Source organism: Eretmochelys imbricata, chromosome 5, assembly GCF_965152235.1.
Source record: "Eretmochelys imbricata isolate rEreImb1 chromosome 5, rEreImb1.hap1, whole genome shotgun sequence".
NCBI lineage: Eukaryota > Metazoa > Chordata > Testudines > Cheloniidae > Eretmochelys > Eretmochelys imbricata.
The window spans coordinates 130,051,845-130,066,113 of record NC_135576.1 but is presented as its reverse complement, the minus strand read 5'-3'; the positions used below and the strand labels follow the sequence as shown (position 1 = coordinate 130,066,113).

Genomic DNA, 14,269 nt, shown 5'->3' with positions numbered 1-14,269 from the left:
ACGACCCGAGGCTGGCCAAGCCTGGGTGTAACGTTAGAAGAAGAGGGGGAAGGGTGGACAGGAGTTCTGTCCTGTGCACAGGCTGCCCAGGGTCCACTATGGATCTCTGATTTGCTTCAGCTCTCAGGAGGGTTTTAAGTCCTTAGGTCTTTTGGGGGCATTTTGTTTAGGGACCATTGTTCCCTGTGCTCTTTGTACCAGTCCAAACCGGCCTTCCGTGGCTTCCTCAGCTTTCCCAAAACACCCTGTTGTTGCCCCCACGCTGGCCTTCACTGTCTCACTAGTTTTCACAGCCCCTGCAGTTCGTTCAGCTGAATCCTCACTGGTTGGGGTTGGAATCCAGGCTCCCGTCTTCCTTGGCAGGCAGCCGAGAGTAGGTCGTAGGTCGTGTGCCATGGCCTTGGGCTGGAGTTAGTGTCTTGTCTTCGGACCTAGCTGGAGTGTCGAGTTAACTCGTTCCCTTCTCTCTTCCTCCCTGTACGGCCTCTCATAACCTGCAAAGGAACCTTTCATTCCACACTTACACCTTTAACCCTTCCCAAACTGCCTTGCGATGCCTGCAACAGCGTTAGCAACATACAACACTGATCTGCCTCCCCGGAGCACCCGTAAGGACACTACTGGAAGAAGAAAAAATGATTATTCACTGTGTGCGGTAACTGAGGTTCTTCAAGATTTGTATCCCTACAAGTGCTCCAGTACCAGCCCTCCTTCCCCTCTACTTTGGAGTTCTCTGCGGTGGAGCTTGGTAGTAGAGAAAGAACTGAGGGCGGTTCACCCACCCAGTGCTGTGTAACAATGGCTCAGGGCACGGGGCTGAGTAGCACGCATCTGTGGGCCAGTCGGACACTGCTAAGAGAAATCTCCAATCAAAGGTGCAGCGGGTGCTAGCACGCCTCCAGTGGAGCACCGTGGGGGGCACATCTTGAAGAACCCCAGTTACTATACAGGGTGAGTAACCATTTCTAAAGTATCTTAAATTCCTTAACTTGATCTGAAGAGAAAAACAGTTTTTCATAGCATAATACTATTAAAAACAAAGAACTTTATGTATAACTTCTTGAGAAAGTGTCTGGTAATAGATAGTGTCTAAAATTACGTTCTAAAGTATTTTTTTTTTCTGTGCTACCAGTTTTTAAATCAAAATTTCCACTCATCTGCAAATATATTTGATTCTGTGTCCTTAAAGTTTCTAAACGTGGAAAAAATTAACTCAGAATTAACTGAAAATTAATTCAGAATTAACAGAAAACATTTTTTAAAATAAAACAGGGGGAGCTGAGGTGGCAGTTTTGTAAACACGTGTAGAAAAAAAACTAGCAAAACTCTGGTTGGTGTCCTCATCCAGGACAACACGTTTACATTGAAAAATTGAAGTCTTTAAGAATTATGCTAAAACTTACAACATTCACATCCTTTACTTACTTGAGGTATCTGTAGGGGTAATTTTATTTTGTTATATTATGTTTATCATTTTGATTTCCCCTCCTTCAGATTCCCAACATTTGAGATTCTCAAACAAGGATTCTTTATCTGTCTTCATCTAGTATCCATGGGGCTATCGTAACTTATACATTATCTGTTCATCGAGAAAAGTTAGTTGGTGCAGACTTGGAAAAGATTAAAAGGATTCAGATTTTTCCGGACACCTCAAAACCTGTGCAGTTTCAAAGCTTGAAACATTAGGGTTTTGTAACAAGCTGAATTTTTATTTCCTGTAGTTTTCCCAGCTAAACTTTACCTTAGTAAAGGCTTTTAAAACTAATCATTTTCCAATTACAATGATGTAGAAGCTTTTTGACTCCTCAGTTAATATATATGCTCTTGACCAGGATGGATTGATTTAAGTCAGTGCAATTTAAATCACCCAGTTTAATCATAATTTAAATCAGTAAGCTGAAAACCTTTATTTAAATAATGTATTCTAATCGTGTTCTGCATTTGTACTTTTTAGTTATTTTCCTAAAGAAAAGTTGATTTTCATTGGTTGTTAGCTATTAAAACATGTTGATTTTCAGTTAACCATAGCCTTTACATTGAGGCCTTGTCTACACTGCCACTTTACAGTGCTGAATGTTTCTCACTCAGGGGTGTGAAAAACACACCCCTGAGCGATGCAAGTTTCAGCGCCGTAAAGTGGCAGTGTAGACAGTGCACCAGCACTGGTAGCTACTCCCGTCGTGGGGGTGGGTTTTTTACAGCTCTGGGAAAGGTCTCTCCCAGCTTTGGTGCCGCAACTACACAGCCACGTTAAAGCGCTGTCGTGGCTTCCGGGAGCTTCCAGCCCCCGACCCTGCTCCCAGGCTGGAGCCCTGGAGCAGAGCTCAAGGGCTGGCATAAAATAACTGGCAGTCCGGATCCGGTCCATGGGCTGCAGTTTGCCCACCCTTGGCTTAGCCAGTGACTTCCACAGTTCTGTGGTTTTACTTTCTTCAAAAAGTATCAGCAAACGTATTGCTTAACATTATTTTTATGTTTATTTTAAATGATTTTTAAAAGTTTGGAGTTGTCAATTTCAAATTTAATCTTAAATGGGTTTATTTTTAAAATATAAAATCTTTTTTTTTATTTGTTTTTCCACCCTGCTATAGAAGTTAATGTTGAAATTGAACTGTATCAGAATTTATTAACTGAATTGCATCTGGAATTTGGATAAATTTGGTTTTACTATCTGCAGTTAATATTATATAAAAACAGCCAGTTATGCCTAAAGTACTTGAGCCTAATATTTTAATAATCCATTACCTGTTTTCTTGGTGCCTAATATTTTGTTCTTGCTGAAATAATTGTTTTAAATCAAAAATGTCTAACAGTGTAAAATTGAAATCATTACAGCTTTTGATATTTACTTCCATTAGGTACATGCATTATTGCATACTGGAGGTATGGCTCGTGGCTGGGCGCCATCCGTTGCCCAATCTGCAGACAAACGGTAACACTTTATATCATCAAAGATCCGATGGTTCTGATTCCAAATTTAGGCCCGGATTCTGAAAACACGCACTCTCATGCTTACCTCTAAAAATAAGTAAGGGATGGCATAGAGGGAAATTGTGAATGGTAAGACTCTATTAGGGGAAAGGGGAGGGATATAGGCAGGCATGTGAGGGACAGAAGAACTGGTGGTGGGGAGCATGGAGGGAAAATGTGAGTGGGGCAAGAGTCTGAGGGGGGAAGTGAGAGGGAGACCAGAAGGGGGGGGAGAGAGAGAGAGAGAGAGACAGAATGGCAATAAGGTCCAGGGAGGTGAAAGTCTTTTGTCAGCTACACACCCACACCCACACACCAAGAGATTGGAAAGGGTTGGCAGAGTGTCTTTCTGAGCAACCAGCAGGGAGGCCTACATTTCTGCATATGCATTTAAGCTTGAATTTTGAACCTGAAATGGTCACTTGTATTTTTGGTGGCAAGTGCTTCCTCCAAAGGCTCAAAAACAAGAAAGCAAATTTAAAAAAAAAAACAAACACAAAAACCTAATCCTTTTTTTAAAATCTCTCAATTTTTGGATGGTCTGGTAAAGACCATCTCTCAGCAATCAGGCTGTGAGGGTTCCCGCTGGGAAGAGCAGGGTTGCACTCCAGCTGGAAGGGCTGGAGTGGCTGTCCAGGGACAAAAGAGGACAGTGTCCGGATATGGTTGAAAGTGCCGTGGTGTGGTACATGGGGCATCATGAGATGAGATTTCGGATGATCATAATGATTATCTGCACTGGGAATAATGAATGGTAATGCTCAGAGTGAGTCTCCAAGTCCTTGCCCATTAAGCTTCCCCTTGACTGGAAAGCTGGCCATCTCACACTTCCTATGGGTCCAGCTCTTCGCCTCTGGAGATGAGAGTAGATAAGGTCTTCTGCTGCTCCCCTGCCATCAGCCCTCTCTGGCCCTTGGCTATGGTTCTCTGGCTTAGAGGCAACTCCTTCTGCTGTTCACTGGCCTTCAGACCCCTCTAGTCCTGCTTCTGACTTGGGGTCACCAACCAGCTAACCCCTCTTGCTGCTCTCCTGCCTTCAGCCTTCTCCCAGGAACCATAATCAGTCTCCTGGCTCTGGCCCTTCATCTCAGGAAAGTCTGCCGGCTAGTCTTCCCAGGTCTCCACGCTTTTCAGCCTCCTGGCACTGGCTAACCCCTCCACTGGCTCCCTGATAATTCCTCCCTTGTTCCAGGGTGGGCCTACAGAGAGCTCTCTCACCATATCTCTTTCTTCCCCAGGCATCCTCTTTTATAGCTCAAAGGGCCAGTGTCACCCTGTATCTTTCCAATGGACTAAAGAATCCATATCTAGCCATGGAAAGTGACGAGCTATTTCATCTTAAGCCTGTTATTGATCTGGGACTGAGTGTTGCTCAGCCTATGCAGTGGAAGGGGGATTTCATATTTGGGAGGGAGAGGAAGAGAGAGGAAACTGTCCTTTGGCAAGCTGCTGCCAAAAAAAAGGGGGGGGGGAGGGGAGGAGGGCAGGGCAGGTGTTTGCAACTGCTTGATGGATTAGTGGCAGAGTACTAGGTAAGGTTTCAAAGATGAAAAATTGCAAACAATGTGATAAACTGCAGAACCTTATGATAAAGTGTATCACATGAATATCATCACCACATATGTTTAAAATTACAATAGTTTTTTGTATATAGATAAAATGTACACATGCGTATGTATGTCATATTGTGTAGTTTTAGATATTTGTAGCAGAATTAATTCCCCAAACTATATTTTTCTTTAGGAGGAGAATTCTCCATTCATTACTCTTGCAAAAGCCCTGATTTATCCTTTTTTCTTGTCCTGCCCACTTTTTCTCCAATTTACTCACCTTATCCTCAAAGCTTCCCATTGTACCCACCAGCTTTCCAGTCAAGGGGAACCTGAATGGGCTGAGGCCTGGAGACTCACTCTGAGCATTACCATGATAGCCAGGATCACGGAGGAGGTTGCAGTGGACTCCCCCTAGGCTGGTGCACTTTGGAGGAACAGTGATGGCGAAGGGCCCTCAGCCACTGTGCTATAAGTGGATATACAATGAGCTCAAACTTTGCTGCTTTTATGCTTCAATGCAAGATCATCAGTAATGATGACGGAAGCATTTGTCTGATTTTGGGATAAAAAATTCAAACCCCCAAGCATCTAAGTGCCTAAGTCACCTCTGAAAATGGGATTTGAGTTCCTAACTCACTTATGCACTTTTGAAAACTTTACCCTTGATCTACTTCAGAGACTGGGTTCTTGTACTTTGTCCTTAGTAAATATTCTTGAAAATAGCTTTCTATATCCTTTTTATAGTATCTTAAAATGTTAATTCCTTAAGACTTGGGAGCTGTATCTAAGTAAATACAGTGCAAGTATTAAACACTTGTTATTTTTAGGTTAATACTTAGAAGCAAGGCAACATATATCTAAAGTTGTACCAAGGTTGGTCTACAGTAATGAATTGTACTTAAAGTATGAGGTTTAGCACTGAATTATTCCTGTTTCTTTTATGAATTTGCAATTTCATATTCATGAGAAGTGCCAGGCATGAAGTGGCTTCTTGCTGTTGTGCACAGGTAACATTGCTTTTACCACGCTTCAGTGAAGATCAGCAGGATGCAGCACAAGTGCTTCAGGATGTCAATGATTACAACCGGAGATTCTCAGGACAGCCCAGATCTGTAAGTAAGGTGGGGGAGGGGGGCGGGTCAATAACCGGTGAAAGACTGACACTGTTTTATAATGTGTGATTTTCTTCCAGGTGTTTATTTTCTGTTCATAATTCATGGGAACTACACAGGTTTTGTTTAGTAAATACAAGTTTCTGCAGGTTAAGCATAGAAACATTTATTTTTAACTACTCGTATAACCTTGCATTTCTGTTGTAATAACATAGTACTTACTAAAGCCCTGATTCAGAAGAGCATCCTTTATTCAGGAAGTCTGGTTAAACGTGTACTTACGTGCTTTCCTGATTCAGGGCCTAAATTATTCATAATTAACAAGTAAAGAAATATGTGGAAAAGAAAAATATCTTCTTTCTGTAAAGAAAAATATTTCCCTTTTTGCTCCCAGTTTATAAAGACCCAGAATTGATCAGGAGAATTTAGCTTTGCTTTCTTCTGTATTGATATAGCTCCCTTTCTTTTGTAACTATATTTTGAGTTCTGTGCTTCCTTGATTTCCTAATGAGTTGTGTGCCTTCTCTATTTTGTTCTCTAAACTTATCTCTGAGTGTTATTTCTATGACTGGGTGTCATAATTAGAGTGGTAAGAACTTTAGAATGTACACCTTGCAAGCTACTGTTGTCACATTTGCTAGGCACAGTTCGTACACGCAGACCCTGATCCTATAAATGAGATGTGTCCAGGTAGATACCAGTGATTTCAGTGGGGTTCTGCCTGCACATATCTCATTAGTTTCTTCCTAGGGACCCTACCCCAAATAGTTTACAATCTAAATAGACGACACAGACAATATGAGAGAAAGGAAGTATTATCCCCATTTTACAGGTAAAGAGATTGAAAGCCTGGTCCAAAGGCCATTGAAATTAAGAGACTCCCATTAACTTCAGTGGGTTTTGGGTTCGGCCCTCAGCAACTTGCCCATGGTCACATAGGAAGTCTGTGGCGGACCCAGGAATTGAACGTAGACATCCTGCCTGTGGATGTTGAACACAGTCAATTGCCTTAATCACAAGACTACCCTTACTGTCTAAAGTATTTTTTTAAGCTCAGTCCATGTCTCCTTTTAGCACTGGTTCTCAAACTGGGGGTTACGACCCCTCGGGGGGTTGCAACCTGGTTATGTGGGGGGTCGCGAGCCCCCGACCCCAGTGCGCAGCTACAAGTTGAGAGCCCCGATCCCTGCGCCCTGGCTGCGAGCCCCAACCCTGACAGGGAAGCGTGGCTGCGAGCCCCGACTCTGACCCCCCATGGGGCTGTGATCCCAGACCCCAACCCTCGCCAGGAGCAGGGCTGCGAGCTCCAGGCAGGCACAGGGCTGCAATCCCTGAGTCCAACCACCATGTGAGGTTGCGAGTCCTGACCCCAACCAGAAGAGGGGCTGTGAGCCCTGAACTGGGGCATCCAGGATGCTGTGAGCCCCGACCCCTGTACTGGGGTTGTCGGGCAAAGCCCCAGCCATGCTGAGGGTTATCAGCCGGGAGCTCTGCCGGGCACAAGGTTGTTAACCCTCCAGCTCTGCCACACACAGCCCTGCCTGTCAGCCCCGACCCCGCCACCCGCTGTGTGGCCTTCAGCCAGGTGCTTGGTTGTGAGCCACCATCAGCATTATGTGCCAGCGTCAGAGCCCCAAGCTCCTCCAGCCCAGGTCCACCTCCAGTGCTGCTCCACCTCCAAAGACAGGGCGCCAAATAGAAGTTTGCCCAGGGCACCATTTTTCCTGTGGCTGGCCCTGGCACTGAGACAACATTAGAGGGCTTGATTCGCAGCTGAACGAGTACTTTATTAATTAACAATCAGACACACAAGTGCAAACTTTCTCCTGAAAATAATGGCCACTTGTACTGCTGAAACCGCTAAAAAACAAAAGTTTCTCGAGTCTTCCATTAAACTGAATTTTCCCAGTATCATCACCTCTGGGATTGAAAAGCCGCAATGTGTCATTGGCTGTGAAGTTTTGTCTGCTGAATCAATGAAACCATGCAAACGGCAGCAACATCTTGAAACTAGACATCCTGAGCATAAAAATCGAGGCGTGGATTTTTTTCAAATGCAGAGAAGCAGCAACAAAGGCGGCCCGGCCTGGTGCTGATGGAAGTTTCCGACAGCAAATGTCTTCCGCTGTGGAGGCCTCTTACACCGTGTCACTACGAGCTGCCCCTACTCAAGCGCTGCATGCAGCAGGTGAGGCGCTTATTCGGCCAGCAGACAAGGAGGCTGTGGCACTCATGGTTGGCAAGGATACTGCCAAAAACCGGAATACCTCTCCCTGCCTAATGACACTGTGAAACGCAGATTATGTGAGATGTCTGAAGATATCAAAAAACAAGTTGTGCATGAAATTAAAAATTCTGCTTTCAGTATGTTCAGCCTGCAACTTGATGAAACCACTGATGTTACTCGCTGTGCACAACTGGTCGCATCCGTACGGTGTGTTAATGCCGGGGATGTTAAGGATGAGTTCTTAGTCTGTGAACAACTAGAAACAACCACAACAGCACAGGCCATTTTCAATAAGGTGAACTCCTTTTTCGAAAGCAATGGCATTGAATGGAAAAATCTTTGTGGTATCTGTACCAATGGTGCTCCAGCCAGGATGGGTGCACGGTCTGGCTTTCGTCAGAAGGTAAAGTGCGTCTCACCTAATGGGATTGTCACTCATTGTGGAATCCATCGTCAAGTCCTCGCTGCAAAGACATTGCTAATATGCCTTAATGCTGTGGTGGATGTTGTTATACGAGCAGTGAACTACGTTAAAGCTCATGCTCTGAATAGTCGTCTCTTTCGAGAGCTCTGCAATGAAATGGGTGGTGAATATGAAGTTCTGCTTTTCCACACTCAAGTCCGATGGCTTTCTAGGGGACGCACATTAAAGCGCGTTTTTATACTTTGCGAAGAGATGGCACAGTTTTTCCTGTGAAAACAGAAACAAGAGCTGAACAAAATGTTCAGTGACAAGAAATGGCTTCTCTGCTTGGCATACCTAGTTGATATCTTTGGTAGCCTTAATGATCTCAATCTCAATTCAGGGAAAATGTTCAACATCAATAGACCTGACTAATAAAATCAAAGCCTTCCGGATAAAGTTGGATCTGTGGTGCAGGAAGCTGGACACAGACAGTTACGGCATGTTTCCGACACCTTCCTTGTTCAGTGAGGAGGAAGAAGTTAACATGGATAGCGCTCTCAAGTCAGTGATCAGTAAACATTTGAGAGCCCTTCATGAAGAGTTCTCACACTACTTCCCAGTGCTACCAGAAGCACTTCATTCCCCGGTGAAGAGCCCTTTCAGTGTGGCAGCTGAGCAGTTGCTACTGACAATATTTACACACAGGAACAGTTTGTCGACATGATCAATGATGATGGCGTGAAAGCAAAATTCACACAGCTGCCTCCAAACCAGTTCTGGTGCTCAGTTGCAAGTGAATACCCACTGGCATCTGAAATGGCCCAGAGAGTCCTCCTGCCATTTCGCACTATCTACAAATGCGAGAGTGGATTCTCCAGTCTTCTCACAGTAAAGACGAAATCTCGAAACCGACTTAATGTGAAGGGCGACATCAGATGCACCCTTTCTAAAACAACACCAAGAATAAACAGCATCATCCATCTCACTGATTTTTGGCTGCTTCAGGTCATTAATTGCTGTCAAGTATTAAAATAAAATTCTACTTAAAAATAACTTTTCCACTTATATTTAATTCGATAAAAATGTGTTTTAGTCTTAATTTAAAAGCAGTGAGAAAAGGTAAATTCATTTTAAGCAATAGGGTTTAAATTTAGTATTTCACATAGTGTTAAATATCAAAAATGTATTTTTAATTTCTAAGGGGGGGTCGCACTCAGAGGATTGGTGTTCGAAAGGGGTCACCAATACAAAAAGTTTGAGAACCACTGCCTTTTAGTCTTCTATTCTGTGGCTCTGTCTGCTTTGGGAAAGGAGTCATTATTGAAACAGTGCTCAAATTAAAAAATGGCTCCCACTGAACCATGGCTAATTAGTGTGGATGAAGCCACAGAATAAAAGATAAGAAGGCACCGTGGCTGGGTTTATTTTGTTTTCTAATCTTAAAGCTTGGACAGTCCCCTGAAAAGCCTCATTTAGCCACAGCTTATATATTGCATTATTCTTTTTCAGAGGAAATGTAATCCGTTGCAGCTTGATTATGGTGTCTCATAGGGATCCCCAGATTTCTTCCATGTTCTTAGATTTTCCATACTTTCTTCCATTGCATCCTACTCACTCGATTAACATTTTGCTTTCCTGAAATCTGTTTTTGTTTATTTACCTTTTCTTAAATATATACCACTGCATTCTGTGAATCTTCTCTTTGCTATAATGAATTCAAGCCCCTTTCTTTATTGTATTGAACTAATACAACTTATGATCATTGGTTCCAAACTTCTCTACCATTGTTATATCCTCAATCAGTCACTACTTATCAGTAAGAAATGGATCCAGAATAGTTTCTCCACTGCTTGCTCTTGCTACGTGGTGAATCATAAGTTGTCTTCTGTGTCAATTAAGATGCTAGTTTTCCTGTGTTTCTTACCCAATAGGTGTCTTGGCAGTTAAAATCTTTCATTAATTCATTATACTGTGGTTTCAAGTACCAGGTCTAGAAACTTTCAGTCTTGTGACCTAATGGATTCCAAAACTGGTGAATGTGGTAATATCAATATTGTGCTTAAAAAAAAAAAAGAAATCCCATTTAGGAAGTATTTATTTTGGCATTTTGTATGATGCTACAAAAGATTAATTATTTCTATTTTGTTTGTTCATAGATTATGGAAAGAATTATGGATTTACCCACTTTACTGCGGCATGCTTTCAGGGAGATGTTTACTGTAGGGGGCCTTTTCTGGATGTTCCGTATCAGAATAGTCCTCTGCCTGCTAGGAGCTCTGCTCTATCTGGCTTCACCTCTGGATTTTCTTCCTGAAGCCCTCTTTGGAATTCTGGGATTTTTAGATGATTTCTTTGTCATCTTTCTGCTGCTGATATACATCTCTATCATGTACCGAGAAGTAATAACACAGAGACTGAATAGATAATGAGTGGAAACAATCATGATACAGAAGTTTGTGTGGAATGCTGAACAAAGGGAACCATGACAGTATGACATAGTAAAGCACCTGTATAAACTTTTACTTTTTACAATTAAATAGCTTGTAGTAAATTACTTTGTGCAAATGTGAGGGGTTAAACTGTGGTGATGCTTAACTGGAATCTTTAATTTGTGTTACATATGCTTAAATATTGAAGAGGTTAGATTGAAGAGGTTAGATTTATGATGTAATAAATTACCTACATCTGCTTACTCCCAATGAGCAATTGTATGTAATGCAAGATAATGCTAGTTATAAAACACCTCTTCGTGTGTAGTTTGTGAAAGGGAAGTTCTATTTATGTGATGTCAGGACTTCAAACAAAAAAGAATTCAGATTAGCTTGGCACATTAAGACACTTCAATATATAGCTTATCAAACTGCTTAATGTCTCACTGTGGTGGGTCAAAGTATTTTTAAATAACAATAGTTTTTCATATCTGTCTATGCAAGAAGAAACCCAAAGACAGCATTACAGGTTGACGCAGTGAATTTTACTGCTGTACACAATTCATATTGCACAAAGAGAAGAAAAAACACTTCAGTGTTGCTTTAACTGCACTATGTATAATATGTATTTCCAACGATTTTCTTTTCAGTTTTGGGGGGAAAAGGCTTTCCATGAGGGCCAAGATGAAGAAACCACGAATAGTCAACACTTTGGTGACTGGCACTGATTAATCTTTTTTCACATAGGTTTTGTGTACATTAGCAGTACAGTATTTGAACATCGGGTAAGTTGCACTGTTGTAAGCCCTACTTTATATCCCCCTGCAACACATTTAAACTGGGGGTTTGCATCCATGCAGCTACATCAAAGTAATTTACCACTGCAAAAAAACCTGTAGGTTTTTAGTAGCAATTTGTTTGAAAGTGGGAATCCAAAGTGTATGTCATAACAAGATAGTTTTTACACTTAAAATTTTACCTGAATATGGATGGTAATTAATAAAGTAATTAAAGTATTTAGGTGAATCCAGTAACTTTATTCTTTCTCACAAGTTTGTATCAATAAGTTAAAAAAACAAAACAAAAACAAAACAGTAACTTGGGGCCATAGAAATCTGCTGAAAAATTAAAAATCTGTAAGATTTTTTTTTTTACCCCAAATGTTTGGAATTTGTGGGTAGTTTTAACACCAGATAGCACAAGCTACAAGGAGAATGATTTGAAAAATTTTCATTTTATGAAATCAGTGCTGCTAGGAAACTCAAAATCCACAAGCCATTCTGTGGGAATTCAGTACTTCCTAGCTGGAGGAAAGAAATATTTTTGAAGCAAAATAGCAAACATTCTAACTTTCTGAATACTTGAAAATAAAATTAATAGAATAACCAATCCTTCGTATGGTTACATAATGTGGGTTGGGACATATTTTGAGACGGCCTCCATTAATATCGCCTCCATTTTCTGATCATGCAAATATATGTGCATACAAGTTTCAGTGCTTATACACATATAGGAATATGATGGTATTTTTTCATTGAATGCTTTTGGTTAATGGGTATTGCAGAGTCTGTCAGTTTTGTGTTGTTGTATCAGTGCTTAAAGTGCACATCACTGGTTTTGCCTTTATAAATATAAGACGGGGTGGTTGTTGGGTTTTTTTTGGTTTTGGTTTTGTTTTTGAAAATTTGCCCTTGAATATCCAAAGTCATGTTATGATTTAAGTGGATTGTTGAACCTTTCTTCACACGTATCTTCTATTTGAGATGGGTGAAAAAAGAAAATGGAGGAGATAAAAACAAAAAAATTAAAAAAGAAAAAGACATGGCAATAAGTGTATGCTATTGGCTTTGGCTGCCTATAGTGTTTTTTAGCACCTCTGCTTTTCCCTTACTTTTGTCAACACTAGTGTACGATGACAACTTGTTGGCTACCTCAGTTAAATGTCAACATGCTGATACTATGTGAATCTTGCTTGATATTCAAGGAACTTAAATCCTGCCTGATATATGCACATTTAAGATGACAAAGTAAGGTATTATGGAGAGTCAGGTGCACAGATCTGCACATTGCTGCTGTAGGCAGAGCTCTCCAAGAGGTCCCACCTGCTCCTTTAGATGGTGGCAATATTGAAAAGATGATTATAGGACTGATAAACTTATCCTCGTACGTCTTTTGGGGCTTGGCCATCATGAGTCCTATGGTCACAAATAGCTTCCTCTTTACTTCCCAAGAGAACGGTACAAACTAGTCATTTTGGTAAGGGGACTCCTTTCCTAAACTTGATATCCCATTTATCTGTTTCTTCCACAGATGTGTTCACATTTTTGCCCTTGCCACTCTTTACACCTGGAATGACCTCCCTCCTCTGATCAACAAGGCACTCCCTGAATCTCCTCATTCAAAGCCCTCCTTAGACCCACTTCTGCCATGATGCCTATGCAAAATTAGCCAACTGAGGAGTCTGTTCATAAACACTCTTTAGTATGTGAGCTCATGCACAAGCTGTCACTGAGTAAGAGCATAATCTTACTGATGTTACTGTTTCCTCCCCTCCCCCTTCCTTTCTGTCTTGCCAGGCCATGCCTAATTTTAAGCTCTCAGGGTCCAAGGATCCTGTCATCTTTCTGAGTAAGAGGCACTCAGCTCACCTTTGGGTGCCAATAACAATACTACAGGCTTTGGTTCAGCAAAGCACTTAAGGATGTGTGTGTAAGTGCTTGGCTGAATTGGGGCTGCCTATCCTACCTGTAAAAACTAGGCCAATTGATGATATTCTAAACCTATCATGTGTTTTAGCAGGGACATTTTAAATATGTAGTATGACAGTTTTCAGTGCTCTGTATGGTTAAGGAGGCGAGTGCTGTGCTCAACTCGGTTATACAGGAGCAGAAGATGCGGCCAATACGCTGAATTTGTTCATTTACTTTGCATCCATGCATTCCTGCATAGATATCTTCCTTGTCCAGGAGAAAATTCTTCACCAAACCACCGATTATCAGTATTTATGGAAGGAATGACTGGATCATGCTGCCCTTATTTCAGATGATTCTGTTGTTGTGTGGCAATGTGTGTATATAGAAGCATAAGTATTTTTCATGCACTCAGCGCTGCGGTATCTGAGCACCTATATGGATGCTTCTGTAATTCTTCACAGTAAACGTAAATTGCACTTACAAAACAATGCTCAACAATCCTCCTCTTTTGACTAGATGCAAACCTGTGTTCCACTTAGGTGTGTGCATGCCCAGCGCACCAGAACCAGAGACTTTTGCCTAGCAGTCCCAGTAGAGGGGCGGCGCTTGTGGCAATGGCCCCTCCCCTGGCGATATAAGGTGGCGCCAACCTGAGCCCCCTCAGCTCCTTCTCACCGCCGGTTGCTGGAGTCTTTGCTCCACTCCCTCTGTCTCTCCGTACCTTTATGGGTAGGCTGGTCCACTTTTACAATGCTTGGGACTCAATTGCCTACTATCAGATTGGGCTACACAATCCAGTTCCCTTCCATGCCCTGTTCTCACCTCCTTTCCCCGTCCCTCCTTGGGGAGCCATCTCACAAGACACTGCTCTCCATGCTG

General features: G+C 42.0%; 1 protein-coding gene across 10 annotated transcripts in view; it reads left to right on the top strand.

The window, feature by feature from the left end:
• Nucleotides 1-10,960, top strand: part of RNF170 (ring finger protein 170) — a 44,479-nt gene extending 33,519 nt beyond the window's left edge. For 9 of the 10 annotated variants that reach the window (XM_077817905.1, XM_077817901.1, XM_077817903.1 and 6 more), the window contains 3 exons: nucleotides 2,859-2,932; nucleotides 5,531-5,635; nucleotides 10,425-10,960. In XM_077817905.1, coding sequence (XP_077674031.1) covers nucleotides 2,859-2,932; nucleotides 5,531-5,635; nucleotides 10,425-10,694 — 449 coding nt within the window. In that variant the 3' untranslated portion in view covers nucleotides 10,695-10,960. Of the gene's footprint in view, nucleotides 1-2,858; nucleotides 2,933-5,493; nucleotides 5,636-10,424 lie in introns of those variants that run through there. The other variant, XM_077817904.1, reaches the window with a different exon arrangement.
• Nucleotides 10,961-14,269: the final 3,309 nt, after the last annotated feature.